Below are 27816 nucleotides of genomic sequence, written 5' to 3'. Positions count from 1 at the left end.
AGGTGTGGTAAATAGTGGAGGGTGACTTTTTTTGGCTATTAAGAGCACTACTTAAAATGCTACAGTAATACAGAGAATATACAAAACCACTACACATTCCATAGAGGAAATTTACATAATTTAGTAGGGATTTTTTTTCCCTCAACATAAAGGCAATAAAATCACCACAGCAATATATTTTTTAAGTGCATTAGATTAAAATGTTGGTCCCTCATATTTCAATTCTCTTTAAATTTAGGAAGCTGATGGTGTGGTATGGAAAAACTATCAAAATTAAAGGAAACAACCCTTTTCCTTATAGCCTCTTTTCTTCTTACCTTAGAAGATGAAGAATCACACTCCTGACATATCCATCCATAGCCTGTTTGTTTAGGAGATTTTTTCAAAGGAGGATCCAAACAGCCAAAATGGTAGCAGAGTCTGCATTCATCACACCTGCAGAGTAAACAGATTTATACAATACCTAAATAACGCAAAAACCATGTTTTTAGAAAATACAAAGGCAAACTACTCTATACTTCAATTTTAACACTATAAATTCTATTCTTGGCTCACAAGATTATTAATGTTTCTGACAAAGGCAACTTAAACCTGAAATAAATGTTTTAGGAAAAACAAAATACAACAACAATAAAAATGACAAAAATACAAATATCATTCAGAACACTTTGATAGTAGAAATGTTAAAAGAGCATATGAATGAATATATGTGTATAGTCATATGTGCTAAAGACTAACAAAACCTTGACAATTTCAAATATAAAGTTAAAGAATTAATCATTTACCCATTAGATAGGGAGATTTAAAAACATTTAACAATACTAAATACATATAATTCAAGATTATAAATTCAATTCAATACATTATGAATATTTTCTGAATTTTGAAACTCTAAGAAATTCTACTAGGCTACACTAAACTGGAATTAGTGATTAACAATTTATACCTCATCACTCTATCCAAGTTAGAGTAGATTGCTAACACAATCTATAGCAAATAAACACAATTTTTATATTAAATCACAGCACTTAAATATACAAAAGAGGTAAGAAACCTCTCTAAGAATCTGATATTTTGTCTCAAAAGTTGCGTGTCACTTTCTCTCAGTGCATTTGGTTTTTTTCAAAGTATCTCCTACTACATTTTAAAGCTTATTAACAATTCTTTTGTAAGTGTCTTGGCCACCTATGATGTACAAAATCTAAAAAAACTATCATACCTATTCTTCGTTTCAGACAATCTCATCCTGCTGACAATGAAGAAAGATCTGCATTATTTCAGTGTTTTATAAAAAGAATGTTGCATCAGTTGGAATAACAAGACCAAAATTTAACAACAAATAAGATGTATACATCTTAAAGAAGTGGTTATCTTCTTCACTTTGTGTAATCTTTGTAATATTTTTATTTATTAAAAAAAAAAAAACTTTCTCCAAACCAATTCTGTCAGATTGTCAGATTGTCTTTATCATTATTCTTACTGATTTAAAACTTCATAAACTGAGAGATCCACAACTAAGAAACTAGAAGGAAAAACTTATAGAAGACAAATTATTTGAATAAAGTGCAAAATTACTATTAAATAAACTTTGTTAGAAAAAAGGGAAAGGAGCTCTTATTATAAAAAATACAAAAGAAAAACAATTGACTTTAAAATGCCCATCACAATAAAGGGAATTATAATCTACATTTATAGTAAACATTTCATATCATCCTACAATTACTCAATCTCCCAAAGACCCATTTTGGAAATCAGAGTTTCAGAAAAGCTAAGCAACTTAGCTAAGTTATTCAGGTATAACAAATTTAAAACACAATTGTATGTCATAATGTATGCGTTTTTTTCTCTACAATTTTTCACTTTATGAACCAAATAAGCTTACGTACTTTTCTTCCTCAAAAATCTTCTCTTTTAGGCTCAAGATACCAAAATTTCCGCAAATGTTAGCCTTATATGGATTCCAAAAAAATTTTACTATGATAATTCTAGTCACAGAAACAGATAAAATCAAATAGGAATAACAATACTTTATTTAATATGTCAATATTATAAATACGTCATCCAAAGTATATATTCAAAAACAGTTAAAATGTTCAAAAACCTGTTTTTCTGGAATTAAGAAAAAATAGGAAATAATACAGCCCACCTCCAGTGTAACATAGACTAAGTGATAAGCCCACTCAATTTTATGCTTTTTCCCTCGATACAACTTATGTACCTTCCAATAGCTAAAATTTCAGTTACATTTATATATGGTTATAGGAACCCTCAGAGTATAAGTATTTCTGAGTTGAGGAGAAGATAGCGATTTCTAGATAGTTGAGGGCATACTCCTTCAAACATGAAAACTAGTACATCAGTCATCTTTGACTGAAAATTGAAAAGGAATCACATATTATGCTTCATCAATATAGTAAATATAATTCACTCCATCATTGTCACCTCAGAGTTATAATATGAATAATAGATACTGCTACGTGTCTAACAGCGTGCCAACACTTTGTACCCGTAATGAGTACCGTTAGTCGGCTGATCTGTTTGAATTCTTGTGTTAACTTCTACAGGTTTTCGAAGTCCTCACTTGCTTGATAATATCAGCCACTGCTTCCTGACATTGTCAGTGAGCATTTGTCCCCAACAATAAGTTGTTGTGGATTTAGAAACCAGCCTACTAAACTTAATATTATGCAAATTGACAGTTAAAAGTCATGGAAACAAGAACTTCTACTGAGTTAAGTATATGGATACAATTTTGGTTGTTTAGTCTTTTTTGCTAAACTTCAAGTTTTTTGGCCAATTCATCTGAGTTCTCAGTAAGTGAGGTGTTATGGCATTAATATTTTCATAGTTCAACATCAAATTACAATTACTGAATATTTATTTTATAACTGTGCTATAATTTACAAATTATGATTCCTAGTATATAACGAGGCAAACACCATTATGAATGTAAAGGTGTATCATAATTCATTTTTTTCATCTTCATGTATTTAGGTGATTCTTGTTGTAAAATAAGAGTTTCCAGTTAATAAATTAATAACAGGTTTGCAACACTGAAGTAGTTCCTATCTGTTGCAGATTTCAATTAATATAAAAATCAAGTTATTTTTCAGCTCAAGAACTAATGTAAACAGAAAAACGAAGATTTTACATGCTAGCTTTGTGAAAAGATAATGTTGAAATATATGTCATTTTCAGATGACCTAATTCTTACTGATTGATTCTTTTATTAGTGATACCTTTCAGAACAACTTAGTCTACATATGGAACTCTAATGTACTTGTGATGGTTCCAGAGGAAAAGTAGAATTTGCTTGTCAGAATTAGGGGTGATACGGAAGTTCTCTAAAGTTCTAGCTCATTCATGAGGAAATCAAATCTACAACTGCAAGACTAAATGGCAAAAAGATAATACCCTCAGGAACTGCCAAAATCCAGGAGAGAAAAGAAAAAGCAGAAAGAAATAACCCAATCTTGAAGTTAACAGCTCTGTTGATAAACAAGTAAATATATAAATACACGCTTTTTCTAGAGATGTCTGAAATTATTCCCATGTGGAAAAAATCTGGTTGTTTCTACATTAGAATACTGAATCGAAGAATTTCATAGCTTATGTGCTACTTATATAAGTAGCACATAAGCTTTGAATTTCATATATATATATACATATATATATATCTTATAAAAACACAATGAACTCTAGCAGAATTTGCAAGAATCAACACACCATAGACAAATGTAAGAGATACCATTAAGAATCTTAGAAATCAAACAACAATGTAGATGGTCAAAATAGTGGATTACTTATTTCATGCACACACACATCAGTTTGTATCCTTTAGTAATTCTTGTCAGCAAAAAATTCTGGCTATGTTACAAATTTAGAGCATTTCAAAAACTCAAAAATTAGAAACTTGTATAAATGTCTGCAATCATTCTGCTACCTAAAGCTGAAATATGAGTTGAGGTAGTTATTGATCAAATTACTGTTTATGTTTTCTACCTTTATTTCTTACATATATTTGGAAACACATCATTGCAGCACATAATATAATACATATCTAATTTATCAAAGTATTGAATAAAATGTTTTGCAAAAGCAGTCATTACCAATGAAAGTATAGTGATGTAACACGATATACTTTATTAAATAACACAAATGCCTATGTAATAAAAACAGATTATTTTACTATACCAATAGCACATTATTAAACAGAAATGCAATGTCTTAAAATATTAAAAGAGAATATAAACTGACCTTTAAAGAAATGCTATGAAATTTTTTTTAAATAAAAATGCAAATTGGATGATTAAGAATTATCTTTTAAGCATCTAATAAATACTGTACACATTAACACTAAAATCACAATTTTAAATGAGATAAAATGAATCCCATTTACAAGATAAAAGGAAACCTAATTGTTTAATTAGATTCTTACTAAGTACAACTTTCTAAACATCAGATTCATAATGGATACAAATGTAAATAATAAAGTAGCTTTGTATTTGCCTTTTACATAGTGATTTAACAAAATGCAGTCACTAAAAAACATAGCTCTATATGTATTTAAAATACTTACTTAGCATATGATTAAGTATAGCACCCTAGACAAAGAAGAGGAAGAAAATGATTTATGTACATGTGCACTATGATCTATCCAACAAGCAATCAGTCATGTGTTTACCTGATTACTGAAAATATGCATACAAGTAAAAAGAACTGATTTATTTCCTTCTGTGCCTAAGAGACAGGATAAAAGTCAGTGTTCCAAAGGGTTCCTTTTACTCTTTCAATTTACAGTTAATAATTTCAATAGGGGAGTACACTAAATATGTTTTTAAAAGTTGCCAAAAGACGTAAGTGCACCTCCTATACATATAATTTACAGCCAGATGACAATCTAAACCTCAGGTAAAAGTGAAACATAACACTCGTAACAGGAACTTGAAAAGAGATGTACTTTTTTTCATGATCAAGTTGATCAAAGATCATAGCTCTTTTTTTTGTATCAATGAAACATAGTATTTAGATCCCTTACAAATCTACAGAGTAAAATTAAGAACTGATTCTAAACATACATACTATTACTTCTGTTCACACTTAAAAAAACTAAATATTAAGAGAATTGATATGCTGAATATTTTTCATTTTTATGTAAAAATTCTATACCACAAAGATCAAAAGAATTAAGTCTTCAGATTTCAATAAAAATTTCACTAGCAACTCAAACACCCACACAAATCTATTAACCAGTAATGATTAATTCTTTCATTGAATCATGGCCAATTATTTCAATCACACATCTTAACAGATGGAGAAAATGTGGGATAGTGGTCCATGAGTGATATTATTTTTTACATATGCTTGCACAAAATTTTGCATCCTACCAATGTTAGAATAACATTTAATATCAATAAACAATAATTTAATCCTTGTATTTTACAATAGTGTTCGTGCAAACTACTACATGAGCATTTTCTATACAAATTAGAAAATATCTTTTATATCATGTTTTACATGTGGAGGACTTGAACCTGTTTCCATTAATGCAATTATCAACTTCTATCACAGGCAATAGTGAATGAATGGGTAGTAAAAAAAGACAAAAATATGCTTTAACAAAATATTAATTGGAAAAATATTCGGATAATTATCCAAATCCATATTTAATAGACAAAGAATAGGATCAATTCAGCTACATCTGCAGCAGCCAGGTTACAAGATTAAAAGTGAAATGAATATATAAAACAAGAAATGAAATAGTTCATATAAAAATACAGAATAAGGTCAAGTACCTCTTCACAGCATGAGAGATTGATTAGGTATTCCCATACCTGAAACACGTCTGCTATGTTCTTTAATAAACTGATCTCCATCTGCTCATGCCCTTGGAAATTTTTCAGCAGTACAACCTGCTGTGCTCAAGCCCCACATAACTTTGTATTTCCCTGTTCATAATTAACTAATTTACACTCTAATCAACAGTGTAGATCCTGATTTTACAATGTAAATCAGGTAAATGAGATAATATCTAGGAGGTCAATCTCACTTTATTTACAAAGCCCAGCATGAGAATCCAATTTCATTATATCCTTTGTACCAGAGCAGCAGTGAGTCTTATCAGCAGGCCTGCAGAGTGTCTTACAGTAAGCACTGGGGGAAAGAGGTATACATTTTAATAAAGGAGAACTATTTGCAAAGCATGTCTATCTCAGAAATATTGTAAATCCCAATCCTTAATATTATGTAAATTTGCAAAGTGCTGACTCAGATTAGCAGGAAAAAAATTCTGCTTCATATGATGCCACGTGACTCTAAAGCTGAGTCTCTTAAAAAGAGTTTTAATAGTCAAAAACAACTCCATAAACTAAAAAAAAAAAAATTTTTTTAAATAACAAAAGTAGCCTACTCTCTGCTGCAGAGTCTTTATGAATTATTTTGGTGAAATATTTAGAAAATATACCCATATTGTGAGTCAAGTAAATATTTGGTGAGTTTTGTCAAATTAGTGACTTAAAGTGTTTAAATAAGAGGTAAAAACAGGGAAATATGATCACGAGTGCGAATATTCTTATCATTTATTGGTCAGCAATTATTTTTAACAACATAAATGCAAAAACAAAATATTCAAGAGACAAATGACTGACATAATGATAATGCATAAATATAATTTATAAACAAGATGGATTAAAGTTAAAGCTAAATTTTGTTTTCATGTTCAAACATAATACTGATTTCAAGTCTGTTTTTACAAAGAATTACTGAATTATGGACAAAGGCTATGTTCTTTCAGAGTTCCTTAATTCATCTCAAATAATCATTCAACTGCTGTCCCCACAATAGGTATAAAATAAATATTTAACTGAATTTACAAATATAAAGAAATTGTATTTTACATGTTATAAATTCTTTTATCTAGAAGCAAATATTTTTGAAACTCTGCCCTTCTAAGGAGACTTAAGACATATTCTTTTATCAATGTTGAACAAAATACAAGGGTTTTTTTTTTTTTCAATACTATATACACATGGTTCTCAAAGTGGAGTCTCCAGCCAGCAGCATCAGTATCACTTGGGAACTGGTTAGAAATGCAAAATTTCCAGGCCTTATCTCAGACCCACTGAATCAGAAACTCTGGGGTGGGGGGTGGGGGCAACAGTAAGGGAATAGGGCAGAAATCTGTTTTAACAAATCCTTCCTTGGTTTGAGAACCACTGCTATATAAAACTATGTCATCCTTCTCACATTTCAAAGTAATTTAATTTCCTTCATATTTTATTTCTGTGTTCCTTTTCCTATTGTGTGACAAATAACCATCATTTACCTGACATGCTGTTTTCTTCTTACATATGTGTGTGAAATATGAACCATTTAGTGCATATTGAAGTACAAATTAAGTCTTCTTTGAATAGCAAGTGGACCAATTATGGACAAAGGTTAATTTATGCTGTTGAAAACAGAAAAGCATTTAGGAGATTGATTAATCAGGAGAGAGAAAGTGTTTCATTCTACTCCTTTCACTGAAAGTTTTCCTACTCCAACCACATTCTTTCCAGATTTATCTTATAAAATATGTGGTTTATATTTGTGATGTGTAACAAAGATTCTTAGGTTAGCACCAAAATATGGAATAGCATAATCACCACGTAAGATTACAAGATGGACAATGATGATAATTAATATTCTAATTGCAATGAAGGTGGAAACGATTTTGATTAACAAGTGATACCAAAACCAGAAGGATTAATGATTCTCAAAAAAGACCTAAAATAAAATGACCAACAGTAATTCTCACCATATACTAAAGGAGGGCCAGGTCCTAATTCATTAGTATATTCCATTAAGAAAATGGGTATCTGGCATTTTTCTTAAAATCAGCTGGAATTCAGCAAGAGTAATAATTACCTACTTTTTCTTAAGCTTATATAGTGATAATTAGTCCTTTCTTATTCTTTAAAAAAAAAAGTTTACTGGTTTTACTACAGATGATTAATATTTTTCCTCCAAAGTTGTAAGAGATCTTTCAATAAATTAATAACCTCAGTTTATACATAACTTTATACACATTATGTTATTTTATTAAACATATTACCCAAATGTATGGTTCCTTACTATAACTATAGATTACTAGCATACAGCAACTTTATATTTACACTTGTTTTTGATTATCTATAACATTGCCAGCTCTATTCCTAAAGTTTAAACTAGCTTCAATTGCCACCAAACGTGAAAAGATGTCCAAAACCACATTTATAAATCCGGGAATTCCAAGAGGCATGTTGACAATTTACATGTACATGTGCATTTGAATTTCAGCAAAGAGTCTCTTCTAAATCAGTTCAAGATGGAATGATGGAATATTCAACATATTTCTGTCGTTGAGTTAAAACTGGATCATTAAAGCTTGAAGATCAAATTTTAATTCTGTAAACCTCTGGAAATACACACATGTTGATGAAGATCTCTCAGCTGGTAGGTTGTATAGTCAATAAGCTCTGTATCTCCCTCCTTATTTCATAATTTCATATTTAATGTTGAGAAAATGAAATTATACTGAACACAGCAAGTCCATATTAAAACAATAAAGACTGAATAAATTTGGGTATTACTAAAAATTATCTAGAGACCAACACAGATATACTCTTATTCATGGACTTGAAATCTGAAATTTAAAAAAGAATCTCATGCTAATAATACTAGTGCCTTCATACTAGGACTAGTGAGTCAAATCTAGAATGTCACAGCTTCACAAGCCTTTCACTTTTACTGAATATTATAAATGGAAATACGTTTAATATAAGAGTCTATAGTTGTTCCACAACGCAGCATTTCATATATGAATAAATGTATTAAGTTGGATGAAACAGAATAGCAGACTAATGGGAAGCATTCTTTTCTTGTTTGTTACTGGTATTGTTCAACAACAGAGAGTAGCATATTGCATTTAAGTCTCACAGGCTTCCAAAACTCTTCAGTAAGTCCAAACACTGTATATCATCATACGCCAAAAAAAGCAGGGGGAAAAGACATTACTTAATAGGACAATTCTGATGAGACATTTATCCAGTATTTTTCAACAATGCACATATCAAATGTTTCTGATTAGTGCAAAAAAGAAAAAATCCACACAGGCAAATTAACTGCCTTGTCAGTCTAAGTAACAAACCAATCAATTATATTCTATCCAAACCTGACAAGCAAATGAAACTTTTTGCAGTGATAAGCTTATGGAAAGGACAAGATAGCTGTTCTCCTTTACTTTATGGATTCTATTGAGAGTTTTATCCACATTTTTAAAATCACACTTATAAAAGAGGTTTCCGGGATTGCCTCCGAGGATGAGCTGTGGCAGAGTTGGGTCTCATGAAGGGTATCTACACAGTAAAGTGATAAGAAAAGAACATTAACATTTAAAGATCATAGCAGCTCTGCACTATGTCTTATGAAACATACTAACAATATTCAAGCAGATTCAAATAACATATGATCTGGTCCAAAGAGACAGATATGCTAAATCAAATGCTATGATCTTGTGTAGGTTCTTATCGGTTAAACTGTTATCATCTGAAACATTCAGTTGCCTCCTCTTGTATTATTAGTACGAGTATTAAATCTATCTTACTAAAACAAAAAATAATTTGAAAACAATGTGGGTCTGGTATTTATATAAGCAAACATGTTTTTGATCAATAAATATTTTGAAAGATAGCAGTTTGCTCTTTTTTTCATTATATATGGCACTTTAACAATGCTTGAGAAAGCATGTAACTCTGCTGAAAACAAGCACACCTAATCAGCATATTACAGAGCTTGTCATACTCTATCATAGAGTCTCAGGGAAGAAAATTTTCATAGGATTTTTATCCCCTGAACCTACACCACCTTCCTTTTTAAAAGAGTATACCAAAAATGTTTGGTTATAATTGTTTAAAGTATACCCAAGCTAGCCAGTTTAGTGGATTGTGCAACAAACAGGACATGAGAATAAGACACTCACTGCAACGACTTGATCATTGATCATAAATGATTATAAAAAGTATATTCATTTTGGGCAAATTTGCAGAACATATTCATTTGCACTTATTTCTCTGAACTTTATTCATTGTTTCCTGTATTTATTTCCCTACTCACAAGTATTTATTTGCTACCTTTGTGGTATCTTTATTTTCAGAGAAATTTCAGATGCTTAGGGATCATAAGTAACATTTTTTTACTTCGGTAAACATACAAATTAATCATTTCCTTCAGATATTTAGATCTGCGTAGATGTAGGTGAAATTGCCAAGCAGTCACACATCAGAGAAAAAGTCTGTTTTGGTATTTAACTATTAGAGACGTGTTTAATGCTTCTAAGTTCCATTGAGAAAAAGAAAGTGAAAAGTGGCACACAGACAGATAAAGCATACTGAGAAAAGCTACCATGCCAAACTGAATAATCTCAAAAACAAAATCAAAAACAAAACTGTACAATAAGAAAAAAGAATATAGTGTGAAACAGATTTCAGAGAAATTTTATATTTATCAATATATGAGAAATAGAAAGAGTTGAATTCCCTTGTTGAATAGTAAGGTCACGTGCTAACTGCTTATAAGGCTTCAATCTCCAAGTAGAAAACTCTGAGCACAGTCTGAATCTGATATTCTGAGAAGTGCTTTGGAGGTTAAGTACTACAGGAAAAGCATAATGCAAGAGGAAGCAACCACATAATCTACAACAGAAGTGCAACTAACTCTTAACTATGTGCACAAATGATGAATACTAGCAGAAAATCCAAAATATGTATTTGTATTTGATATACTTTTGAATATAGATACATTAGATATGGAAATCTGCTTCAAACCTCAAATTCAAGTTAAAATTACCTTTGAAAAAATAAAAGCGCTATCCCTAATATTCCTCCATCCTAAATTTCATTTAATATTCCAAAATATCCCTTAAAGAAAGAATAAGCACTACTTGTCTTGGTTCATTATCTTCCTAGAACAAAAGACAGTTCTTTTAAATCAGAGATCACATTTTGGCTTTGTATTTATACTGTATGGCACTTAGTAAGTTTATTTACAAATTAATGTAAAAAAAAAGGAATTAACTGTTACATATAAATATAGTCTATACTTTTGTATAGTTAGAATTGTCCACCATGAGGAAGTATCTACTTCTTTTGCCCCAACAAAGCAGTGCAGTGTGGTCAGGCAGTATGAGTAATGCCTAGAGCATGAGCTGTATAGTCAAGACTGCCTAGATTCAAACTCTAATTTCACCACTTTCTAGTTGTGCAATCTTGGGCAAGTAATTCTTAGTTTACTGACCTGTAAAATAGGGATAAAGTTAGTATCTACCTTATATGAAACCCTGGTGGCGTAGTGGTTAAGTGCTACAGCTGCTAACAAAAAGGTCAGCAGTACAAATCCATCAGGTGCTCCTTGGAAACTCTATGAGGCAGTTCTACTCTGCCCTATAGGGTTGCTGTGAGTCACAATTGACTCAACAGCAACAGGTTTAGTTTTTTTTTTTTTAATACAGTGGCTGTGAGGATTAAATAAAATATGGAAGGCACTAGCACACTGACTGGTACAAAGTAAGTGCTCTATACATGCCAGGAACTATTAATTTTAAGGACAGTAGATTTATCAATATGATAGTAATATTTTAAGAGGAGAGATTATATAATCTAATTTATATAACTTAGATACATAATTTAAGCAATTTCTATTTTATGTTGTTTAGTGTCTCTATATCTCAGTTACCGCATCTCTAAAACGGAAATTTTCATACCTCATAGGACTGTTATAAGAACTAAATGAGATAATACATTTATAGAACAGAGGACAGAATCTGGGACACAGTAAATAATCTGACATTGGCATTATTATAATTCCAAGGCCATAACGATTTTTTTTTAATGTTTTTCTGGGGTTCAATTACAAATGTTCAAAACAGAGATTCTTATACATTATTTCTTACATATCAAAATCTAGCATCATCACTAAAATTTATAACCAATCTTAGTTTCAAATTCATTTTACCTCTCATTTCATTAATTTTACAATATGTCTATTTTATATGTTCAGAACAATTATAAAACCAATACAAATCAAACTTTGTTATACAAGAACAAATGAAACAGGATGTTTAATTTTTAAAAGAAGAAAAACCAGAAAACAATATAGTTGGCTTTTAATGCTAGAAGATGGATTATACACGTTTTGTATGGCATCAAGGGTTAACATTTTTTAGGAGAGACATGTCAGCTTTCTTGGAGAGAAAAATTACCAATGGTCAGAGCTGCCTCAGAGGGAGTGGGTTACACACCTCTACTCCTGACGAAAGCTTGTTCCCTGTCACTTAGTAGTGAATCCTGGGGAGAAGAATCAAGTACCAGATGGATGGTGAGATGACTGACTTCAGGATCCTTTTCAGAACTCTATAGTGTTTATTCTAGAATCTTCTTGAGTTATAAAACTTATGAAATTTGAAAACTAAAGGTTGATGCTCTCGGAGCCCTGGTGGCTCAGTGGTTAAGAGCTCGGCTGCTAACCAAAAGATTGGCAGTTTGAATCCACTAGCCAGCTGCTCCTCGGAAACCCTATGGGGCAGTTCTACTATGTCCTATAGGGTCACTATGAGTTAGAATAGACTCAGTGGCAACGGGTTTTGGGCTCTCATTTTACAGATGAGAAAGTTTGAAGGTTATTTGATTCAAGGTCATTCAGATAACAAGTAACAGAACTATGGCTAGAATCAGTCTTTTCAAATGATTAAGTATCTAATAGATAATTCCTTCTTATGTATAAGTTAACAATATTACCACACTTCCAACGGAAAATAAGTAGAAAACTGCAAAAATAAATTCTTATTGAAAAATAAAAATGAGTGCAATGAGAAATATTTCATTGCTGTATGTGCTTGAAATTATGATGCTTACTTCCTTAAAACCACATATCCCAAAATTACCACACTTCACTACGCAATGTATACCATATTCAGGCTTCTGTTTTATTACAAATTTCAAAAAGAAAATTTAAAAATTCAAATGTTTATAACATATAACATAAAAGATATTTATGAATTATACTAAGGTATTTAAAGATACAGTGTTTTAATATGAATTTTAAAGTCAAAGGATGTCATACACTAAATGCGTGAGTCAGGACAGCCATTCCATATGTCTAACATCATCATCAACTTAATTACAGAATAAAAATATTCCAAGTAAACATTTTCTTTTTAACCTAAATTTTATAAGAATACTGCCTTCATAAAAAAATTCAGTTGTACCTAGGCTACCTTCATTATAAAAATATATTCTGAAATTAAACATCTCTTCCCCCTATTTTTACTAATAGAAAAGCATTCTTTAAAAACCACTCTTGAGAAAAGTTTCACTAACAAGACCCAGTTTATTTTCTAATTCCCTCTTTAGAATCTAATCTCTTTGTGATGTACAAAGCAGCACAATTTTAGACCTAAAAACTAGTTTAAGTCATTATTTTTATAAAGTCAGGTCTAAGACAGAACAGTCTGCACTCTTGGTGGTAGGGATGGCCAAGAAACTTTTAAGAACTTCTAATAAAAGCATTCAATTTTATATTTTAAAGAGTTTTGTGCTGAATGACCTGTTACTCTAAACTGTTCAATAAACGTCTAAGACAATTAGAAAATGAAGTAAAGAACAGCAGGGTCGGAAAGGAATGAAGAAGTAGGAGAACATAGGCCCTAATTGGATATTAGGGAGGACACTAGTAGACTTTCCACAAGGGCTGGATATAGGTTCTGGCCATTTTATTGGGTAAGAAAAAGATCCAAAAGACTGAAGGAACTGAGACTATATTAGAGCCACAGAACCTGGCTATATGAATGAAGTGAAAAACAACAGGGAAAGAAGGCGAGAGGAAACACTAAAGCAACGAAGGTCGACGTGGTAGAGAACAGTGAAACAGACATTGAGAAAGGTCTCACAGAAGCCATAAGAATGGAAAAGGCAGGAAATAGATATCAGGAAATGTTATGATGGGAAATCCTTCCCAAATTATTCTGTTATTTTTAACTTTCAATTAATATCCAATGGCTAAATCAGAAAATTGTTTTGAACAGAACCTTTAAAAATATGTGAATAAAAGTAAATACACTAAGATGTTATAAAAATCATGGGCGGTTTAAACTTTTTGTATTTTTTTACTTTCAAAATCTTTATAATGAACAAAATTTTTAAAAGAAAAATATGAAAATTTCTACTCACATCCTTTTAAGTTTTTTTAAAATTAATACACTTTATTTTTAGAATAGCTTTAGATTAACAAAAAATTAATCAGGTAGTAAAGAGATTCTCATATACCTCATACACACACACACATGCCTTCCTTCCAATTTAAAAGTCTTCATTTTCACGTCATAGACCCTTTGACAGTTAGGAGTAGGGTAAGATGAAGGAGAAGAATGTCAGATAAACAGAAACAGAGGAAGAGACAAACATGCTAAAATTTGGAAGTGTGTGCACTTCATTGACTCTTTTTCAGTGCAAACAATATTTTTAATATGTCCAATGGTCATAACCATTGTACTTTGAGAATGTGAAGGAAAGGAAGACTTTCAGATGAGAACTGAACTAGCTTTAACTCTGTCTCCGCCACTACGTGTCTCTGCGAGGAGGAAGAAGTGAGAATTATTGCTGCAGTACTGAGTTTCTCTTTGGGGTGATGAAAAAATTTTGGACATGGATAGTGGTGATGGTTGCAAAACATAGTGAATGTAATTAATGTCACTGAATTCCCCGTTAAAAAAATGGTTAAAATATCAAGCTTTCTGATAAATATATTTTACAATAAAATTAAAGAGAAAACTGGAGTGTCTATAGTAATATCAGACAAACATTCATAATAAGAATGTCAGGGATTAAAAGAGACATTACACAATAGTAAAAGGGTCAATTAACCAGGAAGAAATAAAAAAGATGCATAAAGAAAAAAAAATAGAACTGAAAGGTGAAATAGATAAATCTGCAATTATAGTTGGAGACTTTAACACCCTTCTAAGTAACTGATAAAGTAAGTAGACAGAAAATCAGTAAGTATATAGAACACCTGAACAACACTATCAACCTACATTTATAGAATATTTCACTCAATAACAGAAGAATACACATTCTTTTCAAATGCATGTTGAACCAGATATACCATATTCTGGGCCATAAAACAAACCTCAACAAATTTAAAATAACTGAAATCATTTAAAGTATACTCTCTGACCCCAACAAAATTAAACTTGAAATCATTAACAGAAAGATATAAGGAAAATTTCCAAATATTTGGAAATTAAACAACACACTTCTAGATAGCCTATAGATTAAAGAGAAAGTCTTCAGGGAAATTAGAGGTTTAGAGTCTAAAATCTGAAAGCTAGAAGTTTTGCTGGCCAAGACTGTATTGTACTTTCTGACTACAGTAAAAACAGAAGTGTTAAGTTTAACAGCAGTAGGCCAGGGTCTCCGAGAGATTGTCACACACGGCATCATTTCAGGGCTGTCTTAAAGAGCCATTACTATTGCCAATCTGGTTCAAGGGTCACCATGAGCGAAAAGCCCATTTTTAACTGGTCTGTTGTCATTTTGCATGAAGAGCTCAAAATGATTCAGAGTTTATAAGCACCCTTGATTCAATGTTTTATAATACCATTTTGGATAAGACAACTGTGTTTTCTCCTTAAAGTCTCTAAGAATCAATGATCAAATTCAACTAGAAGAGAATGGAGCTGTTGGTCTTATGCAGTCCCCACATATGCAGTCCCCATATAAAGTCTGCTCCAGTGTAAAGACTTCAAAAAGGCCAAATCATTTGGGTTTAGGTGAGTAAATATGTCAGCAAAAGGAAAAAAGGCAGGGGGTACTTAAACTCTGACATACACCCTATGTTGCTCACCTTTGCATCTCCAACACCAAGTCCAACACCTGGTGCAAATGGATACACAATAATTATTTGCTAAATGAATGCTTTTCTAAAATCAGATAGCCTTTACTATAATGAAAAGGTCAATCTATGGGCCAGAGAAGTACCAGAGCAGGGGTACTTTAAGAGTTCTCTCTCTTAAAGTAGTGGTTCTCAAGGTGTGGTCCCCAGATCAGCAACATCAGCGCCAACTGGGAATGTGTTAGAAATAAAAATTCTCGAACCACCCCAAGCCTTCCAAAACAGGAACTCTGTTTTAACAAGCCTCTCACGTGATTTTAATGCACCCTAAAGTTTAAGAGCCACTGTCTTAAAGTCGGGAGCCCTGGTGGCGCAGTGGTTAAAGAGCTCGGCTGCTAATCAAAAAATTGGCAGTTTGAATCCACTAGCTACTCCTTGGAAACCCTATGGGGCAGTTCTATTCTGTCCTATAAGGTCACTAAGAGTGGCAATTGAATCAACGGCAACAGGTTTGGTTTGGCCTGGTCTTAAGCAGAGCAAATTCAGCTGGTATGAAAGTAAACTACAAAGACAGAGGCACAGGAATGCCTCTTAAGGATAACTAGTTGACAACCAACTAAAACAGAGGCAAACATTATTTATACAGGCAAATATTATTTATACACAGAGATACTTTGGTCATCAAGACAAAGCTACTTTGGTCATCAAGACAACGCTTCTTTTAAAAAAAAAAGCAGAGTATAAAACAAGCTTATCTCAGGGATCTCCTACTTTGTAATAAAATTTCTCTGGACTCAGTCTGTGACCCAACTACACCAAGGACATCTACCAAATTCTTTCCATTCTTATACATGATTTCCTATCAGACCTTCAGCGGTATCCACTCAGAGACACAGTCATTTAGTTAAAGGTAGGAAAGTTAGGATTGGATACTTGAGGAATAAAGCAGAAATCTGTAACAGTTACCAAGTTTATTTCCAGAGTTTTGTCCTTCTCTATAATGAAAATCCCACAATTTTAAATGTCTACCAGAAATTTCTAACTCAACATGCCTATAAACAACCCCATAATGCCCTATGATTTCATTCACCTATTATATCTATCTCCAAAAATAAATACAGTCATTCATCTCTTTCTGTCCCTGGTATCATCATTCTCTCCAGCCATTCAGCTTAAAGTCAGTCAGTTTGGTTTAACATTCGCATTTCCTCCTTTGTCTATCCATTTTTGGTTAATAATTTGCTGTAACCTCTACTGCAATATTATGTCTCCTGGATCTTCCCGTTCCTTTCCATTTCTACTTCCATCAGTTTAGGTTCCTAGCCCCCAAACTAGCCTACCTCCAGGCTGTCCGTTCATTCATCTCACAGGCTACCACAATATCAGTCTTCCCAAAGTACTATCCTTCGTATCATCCCTTGCCTTTAATGAATCCCCATTAGGACTCTAAAATCTTTAGCCTGAATCCAGATGCACCTGTTCCCTTAAACCTACATCGCACATGACACCATGGTCCCGTCTCTGTGTCTTTACTCATGTTATTTCATACTCTTGAAGGATTTGCTACCTCCCATCTCAGCCTCCTGAAACCTACTTATACTTCAAGATCCAACTCAAATGTCACCTTAGTTTATAGGAAGACTTCTCCATCATCCTTTTAGGAATGATTCCACCATCCTCTGAATTCTTACATCTCTTATATACCTTTATATAACAACTTGATGGATGAATTTAATAAATATGAAATAGATCAGAAAATAAATCTGAGAGAACAAAGAAATTTTATTTTAAAAGAATAGAGAAAAATATATTGCACAATCTCTTCACAAATAAAAGCTTTAGAAGAACAGTAAAAATATATATATTGTGCCAGTTGTTTAATGCTCTACATGAAACTAAATTTCCTTTTTAAAAAAGATCTACACTTACAGACCAGGTCACAACATGGTCCTTGATATTATCATGCAATTTTGAGATTTTTTAAATAATTGATACAAACGAGTAACCTAATAAGAGAAATTTGGATCTGAAAGATTTCATTCATTTAAAAGGAAAGTTATTGACTGATGTAATTTCACTTGGATGTGACTGAATCAGATTGATTTAGTCCTTCCTAGGCCTATCTTCCTTGTGCAGCTGTCTATGTTGATCTGACTCACTGGGCAATTACAGGGAGTGCCTAAACATTTTCATTCAAAGCAAAACTCCTTCTTCACTTGCTATTATTTGTAGAGAACATACTTAAAGAGTCACTTTCATGTAGCTAATGTATCAGTTCTCATAGTGCTCAGCTGTTGCTATTTATGAACTAAATCACACTTTGTTTCATTTATTAATACTAAAAAATCACACACACACAGAATGTACAAACGATTTTAAAGTCACATTATAAAGTCACACTTGAGTAGTATAGTCACAAGGTAATAATCAACCTTTCTAACATGCTGCTTTCCTATTCACCCAAAATGTTTTTCTCAAACTTGCCTAAGTATTTTAGAAATACAGACATACATCAAGTACCTTATAAAAAAATATTTCCAGAGTTCTGAACTTCACCCGTTAAAGAAACCATGGAGTACTCAGATAAGGTTTAAAAGAAAACCATTAAGGGTTAAGAATTAACACAGTACCCAGGAAAGAAAGGCTGAAGAAACTGGGTGATTTTTAAAATATTTTTCTAAATATCTTTCACTTTCTTTCATGAAAGAACATTACAGTATAATAAAATGAACTCTGGTTAAAAAAAACAGCATATCCTTGCCTAGAACAGAAATCATAATGATCAATTTGTGTAAGTGAAAAAAGCATTGTTTTATGGGAGATGATAAAGTCTGGAATTAATAGTTTAATTTTACATAATAATACATGGAAGGGAAAAGATTACAAAACTTCCTTTTTTAAAAAAATAAACAGTTTTAAAGAAAAATCCGGATTTAACAGTAAATAAATGCCTATTGAAAATCCTGGTAAGTCATTTCACATCTTTGTTTTCTAGTGTCAGTAAAATAAAAAACTGTAGCAAAATGTATATACATAGGCAGTCCCCAACTTACAACAGGGTTCCATTCCAATGACTCCGTCGGAAGTCGGTTCTGACATAAATTGAATACATCATGTTTTTTAGTTTTCAGTATTATTATCTTTTATTATCAGTATCTTTCTAAATCTGATCATTGTCTTCGGGAGGTGGAAACATTACATATAAACTTAGATATATTTTAATACATACATACATAAAAAAATACACAAATCATGAAAATTTACTCTGATGATAAGTAGGAGTTGGACGACATTGGCATTTTGTGAGTTGGGGTAATAACTCCATTTGTGGAAGGCTCTGGATCATCTGGATTATCCCTCGGAATGGGGATGGCTTTCTAGTTAGGAAAATTAGTGAGAGTTGTTGGTATGGTCTTTTCTTTTTTCATATATTTCGTGGTAACATCTCACTCCTTCCCGAATCTGCCTATCAGTAGCTTCGACATCACAACTTCCTGCTTCTCCAGTTATACACACGTTGTGTAAGCCAAATCTGTGTTTGAAGCAATAAAAACAGTTCCTGCTGGCATTAAAATATTCACGGTAGTCTTCTTCTTGCTGTTCCCTTCAGGTTTTCCAAAAACTGTGTGCTGCTTTCGTTTGAATCTCAGTAAACTCACAGGAATCCTCTTCCGGATTTGGTCTTCTATCCAAATCATCAACGGCCTCTCCATCTTGTGAACTGGTTCTTGCCTCTTCTTTGTTAAAATTGCGGATTTTATGCCAATCGCTTCTTTAACTGCCTCCAAAATCCTATTCTTATCCTTAATGACTGTCCAAACAGTCGAATCAGACAGTCCTTCCTCACGTACTATTTCACTGACTTTCTTTCCATTTATCATAGGCCTTAATGATCTTCAGCTTTATATCTATGTCTAGGGCCTTCCTCGCCTTCTTTTTTGGATTAGAACTTTTAGGGGCATGACTTCTTTTGCTAAACATATTGTTGGGAGTATAAGCAGTGCAAGTATTACAGTTAGGGAAACTTGCGCAGCTCGGTTTCAAATTAACAACTGATGCTTCTTATGGTACAAAACACTGAAGGTAAGATCACGCTATAGGCCTGGTCTACAGTGAAGTCGGCATCAGTGTCTTAACAATGAAGTCGGCGTCGTAAAGGTTATTAGGCATGTGCACAGTTCAACTGTCGTATGTCATTAGAGTCTGAACACTGCCCAGCTTTCTATCCGTTGTAACTCCTGACACCAACACCAACTTCACTGTAGAGCAGACCATAGCCTGCTATATGGCAGTGTTTTGAATAGTAAATCATAAAACTGAACGTCTGCAGATGAACATCTGAGAATGATAACATCAGCAAATTATGCACTGCAACACTGTATGCAGTACAGATTACTAACAATAAAATGTACAAAAAAAAGACAGTGGTAAGGGCAGTTCATCGTAACTCAAATAAGTCTTAAGTCGGGGACTATCTGTATATCTCAAGATGTTGATGATGCTGATGGTACTTGAGAGAATATTTTAATGAAGGGTTGAGATAGCTGCCCCATCATTTAAGAGAAGTTTCTTATTAAGCAAATAAAATGAGTAGCCACCAACTAGTGTATAAAATATTTATGCAAATAATTAAAAGAACTGTGACAAAGGCAAAGAAAAGTAAAAAGTGGAAAAATATCTGTCAAAAACCTAGTATATCAGTTTTAAAAAATACTCATAAGAACCCTATGAGACAGAAGTTACTATTCTTATTTACTGGTGCAGAGAAAGAGGCTTAAGGAGACTGAGTAACTTGCTCACAAATAACATGCCTGCTTGACTTTTAAAAATAAATAAAAACTTTTACCAAAAATTGTTTTTGGAGACTAAAGACAGTAAAACATCAAAACAAGAAGGTCTAGTAAATTTAGAAAATGAAACAATTTCATATATGGGATCTAATATTACTACTCTACTGACTGAGCATTTAAAAAGATGTAATTGTGAAGGTTAAAGATCAAGAAACATACCAGGAATTGATCACCAATTACACTGAAATGACTAGATTAAATGAATAAGATGTCACAGACTGAAGGTAGCTATTGTCACAGAAGGGAAATGTGGAAATTCAATGACATGCAGTGACATGATACACAGAAGATTTAGTATTCCAAGTAGGTAAGCAATGAAGAGACTTGTTCATTTGAAGAGCTACACACTCCAAAACGACAACTAAAACGATGGCCTGTCAAGATACTATGATAAAAGTAATAAAAAAAAGTATACGCATCTCATTTTTTAAAAATATTATTATTATAGGGCATGTAAAGATATAACCATGCACTATAATCCAAAAACCAAACCAGCTGCCATTGAGTTGATTCTGATTCATGGTGACCCCATGTGTGTCAAGGTAGAACTGTGTTCCATACGGTTTTCAGTGGCTGTAATATTAAGGAAGTAGATTGCCAGGCCTTTCTTCTATTACAGGCACCTCTATAATAAACCAAAAACCAAACCCATTGCCATCGAGTTGATTTCAAATCACAGTGATCCTATAGAACAGAGCAGAACTGCCCCATAGGGTTTCCAAGGAGTGGCTGGTGGATTTGAACTGCTGACCTTTTGGTTAGTAGCCTAGCTCTTTACCACTGTGCCACCAGGGCTCTACCTCTATGATAGCCTCTTTAAAAAGGCTAGTATTATTGTAAATACTTAATATTGCAGAATTTGTAGAAACAATATGATAATGAAAACTGAAGTCAAGAGGTCTAGGTTCCAAGTCTAACTCACATTAACTAACCGTGTGACATTTTACAAACCATCCACTCAAAAAATTACTGAGAGACTATAGCATTTCAAAGGAACCCTGCTGGCACAATGGTTAAGCACTCAGCTGCTAACTAAAAGGTCGGGGGCTCAAACCCACCAGCTGTTCCACAGGACAAAAGACCTGATGATCTGCTCCTGTAAAGATATCAGCCTAGGAAACCCTATAGGGCAGTTTTACTCTGTCCCATAGGGTCACTATGAGTTGGAATCGACTTGACAGCACACAACAACAATAACATAGCATTCCAAGGATTATCCTGGCTCTTGAGATATAGTCAAAATGTTACTACAAGTAAAACTCCTTCATTAAGTTCACAGTCTGATAGGGGAGTCAGCTGAACAAAAAGTATAAGACTGAAAATAAGAGCGATTCAATACAGCGCAACAAATATGATTATAGAGGCCTGCATAAACTGCTATGAAGTACACTGGGTAGATAGACAATCTTTGCTTGAGAAAGGAAAGAATAAACAATAGGAAAGGATTAACCAAAAGGGTGACTTGAAACAAGTCATAAAAGGTAAGTAAAAATTTATCAAGCAGAGAATATGGGGAATGAAATTTGAGACAGAAGGAAAAGCATTAGCAAAGGCACAGAGGAATTTAAAAATAAAATATGTTAAGAAGTCCACAGATTGGTATGGTTGGGATAAAAGGTATTTCTGGATAAGTGATGGGTATCTAGGTACTTCCCAGGGACTCTCTTTAAGAATTTAACCAAATAGGTAACATAACAAGTAGGTGATATAGGAAGAGGGTATGGATATATAAACCGGACAAAAAGGAAAATAGAAATAGCAAGAAAAGTTAGAAGGTTATCTTAAAAAGTCAGATGAGACAGCAGGAAGGCCTAAACTGAGGCAGTAGGAGAGAAGATGCACATTAATGCAGAGATTGCTGTGAGAGTTAAGAAACTGAGTTAACAATTGACATATTGAATCTAAGGTGCCTGCCTCTTCAATTAGAGATGTCCTGCTAGGCATTTGGCTATACCAGTCAGAATCTAAATAGAGAGATCCTTGCTAGAGTTAAAAATTGGGGAATATACATCATTATTGTGATAGCTGAAGGTATGTCAAAGATTAGATGACCAACAAATGTGTAGAACGAAAAATGGACCTTGAACAGAACTTAAGGAATACTAAATTAGCTGTATATTTATATTCTAAAAGGTGATTTTTTTATTCCTATGTAATTGTCTTATAATCTTTAAGAGATGTACGATATTTTTTGTTATACTGATTCGCTACAGTTTATCAACACTCCTATGCAACATATAAACTGTTTTTATTTTGGGAGGAAAATGCATTTTAGCAAGTATTTAATCCGCAACACTGCAAAATAAACATTGAAAGTATAAGCAAAGGGAATTTATGAACTTGTTATGCTAATTTAGCATATACAAAATAAAACAGAATTCACTTTATTCCATGCCCTTCCATTATGACTTTATTGAATCACCAATTTTCTCAAAAAGGTCAAGAAAATGCCATGGTTCAGCTGTACTCCCCAATCTGATTTCTCTTCTCAAATCCACAGTCTCCTATCAGAACTCTATATACACTATTAACTTTTAAAATCATTTTTTCTGATTATCAAAAATCACTCTCAAAAGGGGAACTATAAAGGAGAAGCCACTGTTAATAACTGAATTTTGCCTGCACCCTGTGATCCCGGAAAATAGCAATGGTTAAAGAAATCCCCCACTCTTTGTGTTCAGGAAAACACTTGCTGCAAATAATCATCCTTCTAATACAACTTAGAAAAGACTCACCGATGCCTCCTTGTTCACCTATGACAAGGCCACACACACACCCTTCAAATTCCCATTCTCTGCCTACTAAACGAGAAATTGAATTGCTTGTCTTCACTACTTAATCAGAAACAAAGTACATGTCAGCCAGACTTCGGTTGAGCTTCTCTCCTTCATCCTCAAGTCCCTAAACTTTAGCCTACCCTCAGCTTGAGCGAACACACTACCTCTCTTTAAGGGTCCCTCCCTGAGAACAGGCTGACTCAGGGTAATACGTTCTTGACTTACTATTCAATGATGTCACCCGCTTATCGCACTTCACCACAGCTGTTTTTTTTCTATCAGTCTCTATAAAAGAAAATGCTTTTTCCCTCTTTGAGACACTTGCAGAGCTTATGGTCGGAGTGTTCTCCCTACTGTAGTAGCCCCCTTCCCCACTGTTACAATAGCCCTTTTTCTGTTTCCCCTTTGTTTTCTGAATAAAGCTTCTTCCTATCAAAGTCAAAAAAAAAAAAAAAACAACTTCAAAAAACTAGAAAAATAGAAAAAAAGCTTTAAAAATAAAATATATAAATTTCTATTTATAATTATCTATATTTATAATACAAATATTTTTAAAATATTAAGATCGCACATTCTAAACAAAAATAGGATTTGTTTTACTTAAACTTACATGAAGATTCCAATTTAAATAACATTTTTAAATGGCTGAATAAGCAGCCAAATAAGAGTCTGTTTTAGGGTATACCACAATTCATTCATTTAATCATTCCCCAATGCTAGGCATTTATGTTGGTTCTTAATATTTTTCACCATTATAATAAGCACCATGAAGAGCATTCTTATATAAAAACTGTGATAATTTCTGAATATTTCCTTCAGAAAGATTCCTATAAGTATTATTACTTCACAAACAGTATCTTATGCTTAGGCATTTGATTCATATTGTCAAATTATTCTTTAGAACTGTTAGACAACTTTAATTTTCCATTACAGGGTATGATGGTACTATAAATTATTATGTGCTTGTCTTATTTTTCAAACTGCAATAATAAATTTCTTGGGGGTATTTCTTCATCTTTTCTACTATCATCTTAGGTCAAATTACCTTCAGTTCTCTGGGGATGACATTACTAGATTCTTAGACATTATCTTTATCACTGCTGTAGCACCAAAAGCACATGGAATTGGTGACAATACATATACATTTAATAAATAAGATAAAAGTATAATTCCCAACTCTTCAGCAACTTCCTGAATAAAAAACAAAAGACTATTTGATGGCACTTTAACATAACTCTCGATTAAAGGACACACTTAAACCATATTACTAAGAAAACTGTTAAGTCTTTTTTAGTTGAAAGCATTAGGATAAATATACAAACTATACGTCATCCTGATTAGTTCTTTTGATTTAGATGTCAGCTGCTTGTAAGGAATTATATATATAAGATAAAAAGAAGCTAAGGAATTGTTGAAGTAGATGTAAACCCTTTCTGTTTTGAGATGCTTGGCATAAAAAGCGGTAGAGTTAATGTTTGTTAAGAAACTAAACCTAAACTATACTTAGACTTCATAAGCAGCAATAAAGACTCCTACTGAGAAAGCTACTCAGTTAGGTAAAAGAGAAGAGCCCCTGGGTGGCACATACGGTTAAGCACTCCACTACTAGCCAAAAGGTTGGTGGTTCAAACAAACCTAGAGACACCTTGGAAGGCAAGCCTGGCAATCTGCTTCCGAAAGGTCACAGCCTTGAAAACCCTATGGAGCAGTTCCACTCTACACACATGGGGTCACCATGAGTGGGAATTGACTCCAAGGCAACTAACTAATTGATGTCATAGTGTCTGAGAAATTTTAGATTAAATTTATTCCGTTAATTAATGTAACTTTTATGAATATTCCTAATAACCTGGGCAGCAAAAAACAGTGTTTAAGTCAAACATTATCTGAATGCATTTTAAAAAACAAAAAAGGTGAGGTACTAAGACATATGCATATGCAAAATAAATTCTCAAGCTTTTTCCTTTCAATAATTTTGTGATCTGGCCCACACTAATAGTGCTGTGTAAGTCTTACAAACTATATTTTGGGAAATTAACTTCTCTGTCCAAATATACCTGGTGTGTTTTCTCTAGGTGTAAATACGCTTTGTACTAGTTTTAAGTGAGACAACTTTATGACTTCATTCCCAATGGAAATGCACTTTATTCATACTTTGCTTCTTTGCATAAACAGCTCTAGTAATAGATATCCAAAGTGACAATCAAAAGTAGGGCAATTTCTGGGTTACATGTAATAGGTGAGGTCTATGTAATTACTTGAGCCCTGGTGGCACAGTGGTTAAGAGCTTGGCTGCTAACCAAAAGGTCAGCAGTTCAAATCTACCAGCTGCTCCTTGGAAACCCTATGGGGCAGTTTTACCCTGTCCTATAGGGTCATTATAAGTCAGAAACTACCCCCACGGCGATGTGTTTGGTTTGGTTTTGCTATGTAATTACTGGAGAAGCTCTGGTGGCGCAGAGGTTAAGCACTTGGCTGCTAACTGAGAGGTCAGCGGTTCTAACCCACCAGCCACTCCACGGGAGAAAGATGTGGCAGTCTGCTTCCCTAAAAGATTACAGCCTTGGAAATCCTATGGAGCAGTTCTACTCTGTCTTATGGAGTTTCTATGAGTCAGAATCAACTCAGTGGCAATGGAATGGGTTTGGTTTTTGGTTTGATGTAATTACTAAAACAATGCTTTCCTGATTTATTGACTTTTCATGGGTTAATAATCAAGGGTTAATAGTAAGAAAAATGAAGAGGAGGGGGAAGGCAATGGCAAAAAAATTAACTTCAAAGAACAAACAACATCATTTTTGAAGATATAATAGAGCTCAATGATTTTGTATATCACAGTTAACAAACAACATAAAAGGGGAAAAGTCACATTCCTAAAATATTTTATTTATATTTTCAAAACAGAGATTCCTATAATAGAATTTAGTGCTTGGTCACTCTTCCCCTACACTTCTATCCTAACTTTGGTTTCGTTTTAATGAAAAAAAGGAAAGTCAGCAAAAACAAAATGCCACCATTAAATCATTTTGCAACATTTTGTGTCAAAAATGTAATGGGAAATGCACATATCAAGGGAAAGGTTACTGTTCTTCCAGAACATCTTTTTTAACTTGGTTCATAGCTCATCCTTCTACATAACTATGCAAGCACTACTGATGGTTTTCTCTCTTGGTTTAATGTGGCATTTGAAGGATTATGGCATTTTCAGGAAATCACAGTGCAGTGGTTTTAGTGGTTATCTGGCCCAAAGTGATATTATGATTTAGAATAACTGCTCTGTTTATGTGCCATGGTAAAAGTCAGCAACCAAACCACCTCACATCGTCAACCTAATTCTTGACTGTATATTTCTTAGTAATACATGGGGTCAGTCTAGAAAGTGAGGCCAGAATTAGAGGAAACTCCTTTTTAAAAGGAGTTTGCTGTACGTATGTATGTTATACTTAGGTTTAAATCCTATTAAGCGCACTGTAATAGGAAGAGCTAATTCAGAAACAGATAACCTTAATACTTCCCAGTTTATGATAAACATAATTGCTCCTTGAAGTTGTTTCACAAAAAAGATTGAGAAACTTAAGAATTAAAATGAAAAGCAATCTAATATAATACATGTAAATTAATTAGGAGCTTTATATAATGAGTAAATATGAGAAATGGCATAAACATACAGATAATATGAGTCATTTTATCTACAAATATATGCTATTCTATTTAAAAGCTCAATCTATATTTTGTTTTACAGATTATGAAGAAAACAAATTACTTTTCAGATTAAAAGAAAACATTTCCTACTATAAATCATTTCTCATAACTGAAAATTGGCCACCTTAAATTAATTCACATAGTTTTGGTAAGCTATGATCTATAAAATATAACTTAAATCAAAATTAGAAAAATATTATGGGCTAATAATGCAATCAGGAATAGCATTGGTGGTGGAAGGTTTATGCTGTAAATTAACCAGAATTCCTTACTCCTGGATAATATTTTGCATTTCCAAATTTCTTTCTCTTCTTTTTCATTCCTATAGCATTACAAAATTATGGAAAGAGAAAGCTAAAAAAGCTTTTCAAATCAATATTACATGTTGCTTATTTTATGAATGAAATAACTGGTTTCCAGAAACGTTATTTGCTTTCTTCAAGGTTACACATCCTCTTGCTGGTGAAGCCTTACCTAAAATGCCAGCCTCTCAGTTTTATCCTTATGCCCTCCCTGCATCTTTTTTCTTAGTATGTCCCTTTATTTAGTTTTCAAGTGAAGCTCATTTATTGTTTCTAACTATT

General features: G+C 32.9%; 1 protein-coding gene across 4 annotated transcripts in view; it reads right to left on the bottom strand.

Moving 5' to 3' along the window:
- Positions 1 to 27816, bottom strand: part of PHF14 (PHD finger protein 14) — a 215495-nt gene that overhangs the window by 64848 nt on the left and 122831 nt on the right. For 2 of the 4 annotated variants that reach the window (XM_012559391.2, XM_023724351.1), the window contains one exon: positions 318 to 435. In XM_012559391.2, the coding sequence (XP_012414845.1) occupies positions 318 to 435 (118 nt within the window). Of the gene's footprint in view, positions 1 to 7; positions 436 to 1302; positions 9375 to 27816 lie in introns of those variants that run through there. The other 2 variants (XM_023724350.1, XM_023724352.1) reach the window with 2 other exon arrangements.

The sequence above is a fragment of the Trichechus manatus genome, unplaced genomic scaffold, assembly GCF_000243295.1.
Source record: "Trichechus manatus latirostris isolate Lorelei unplaced genomic scaffold, TriManLat1.0 scaffold00242, whole genome shotgun sequence".
Lineage (NCBI taxonomy): Eukaryota > Metazoa > Chordata > Mammalia > Sirenia > Trichechidae > Trichechus > Trichechus manatus.
This window is presented reverse-complemented; position numbering and strand designations above follow the sequence as displayed.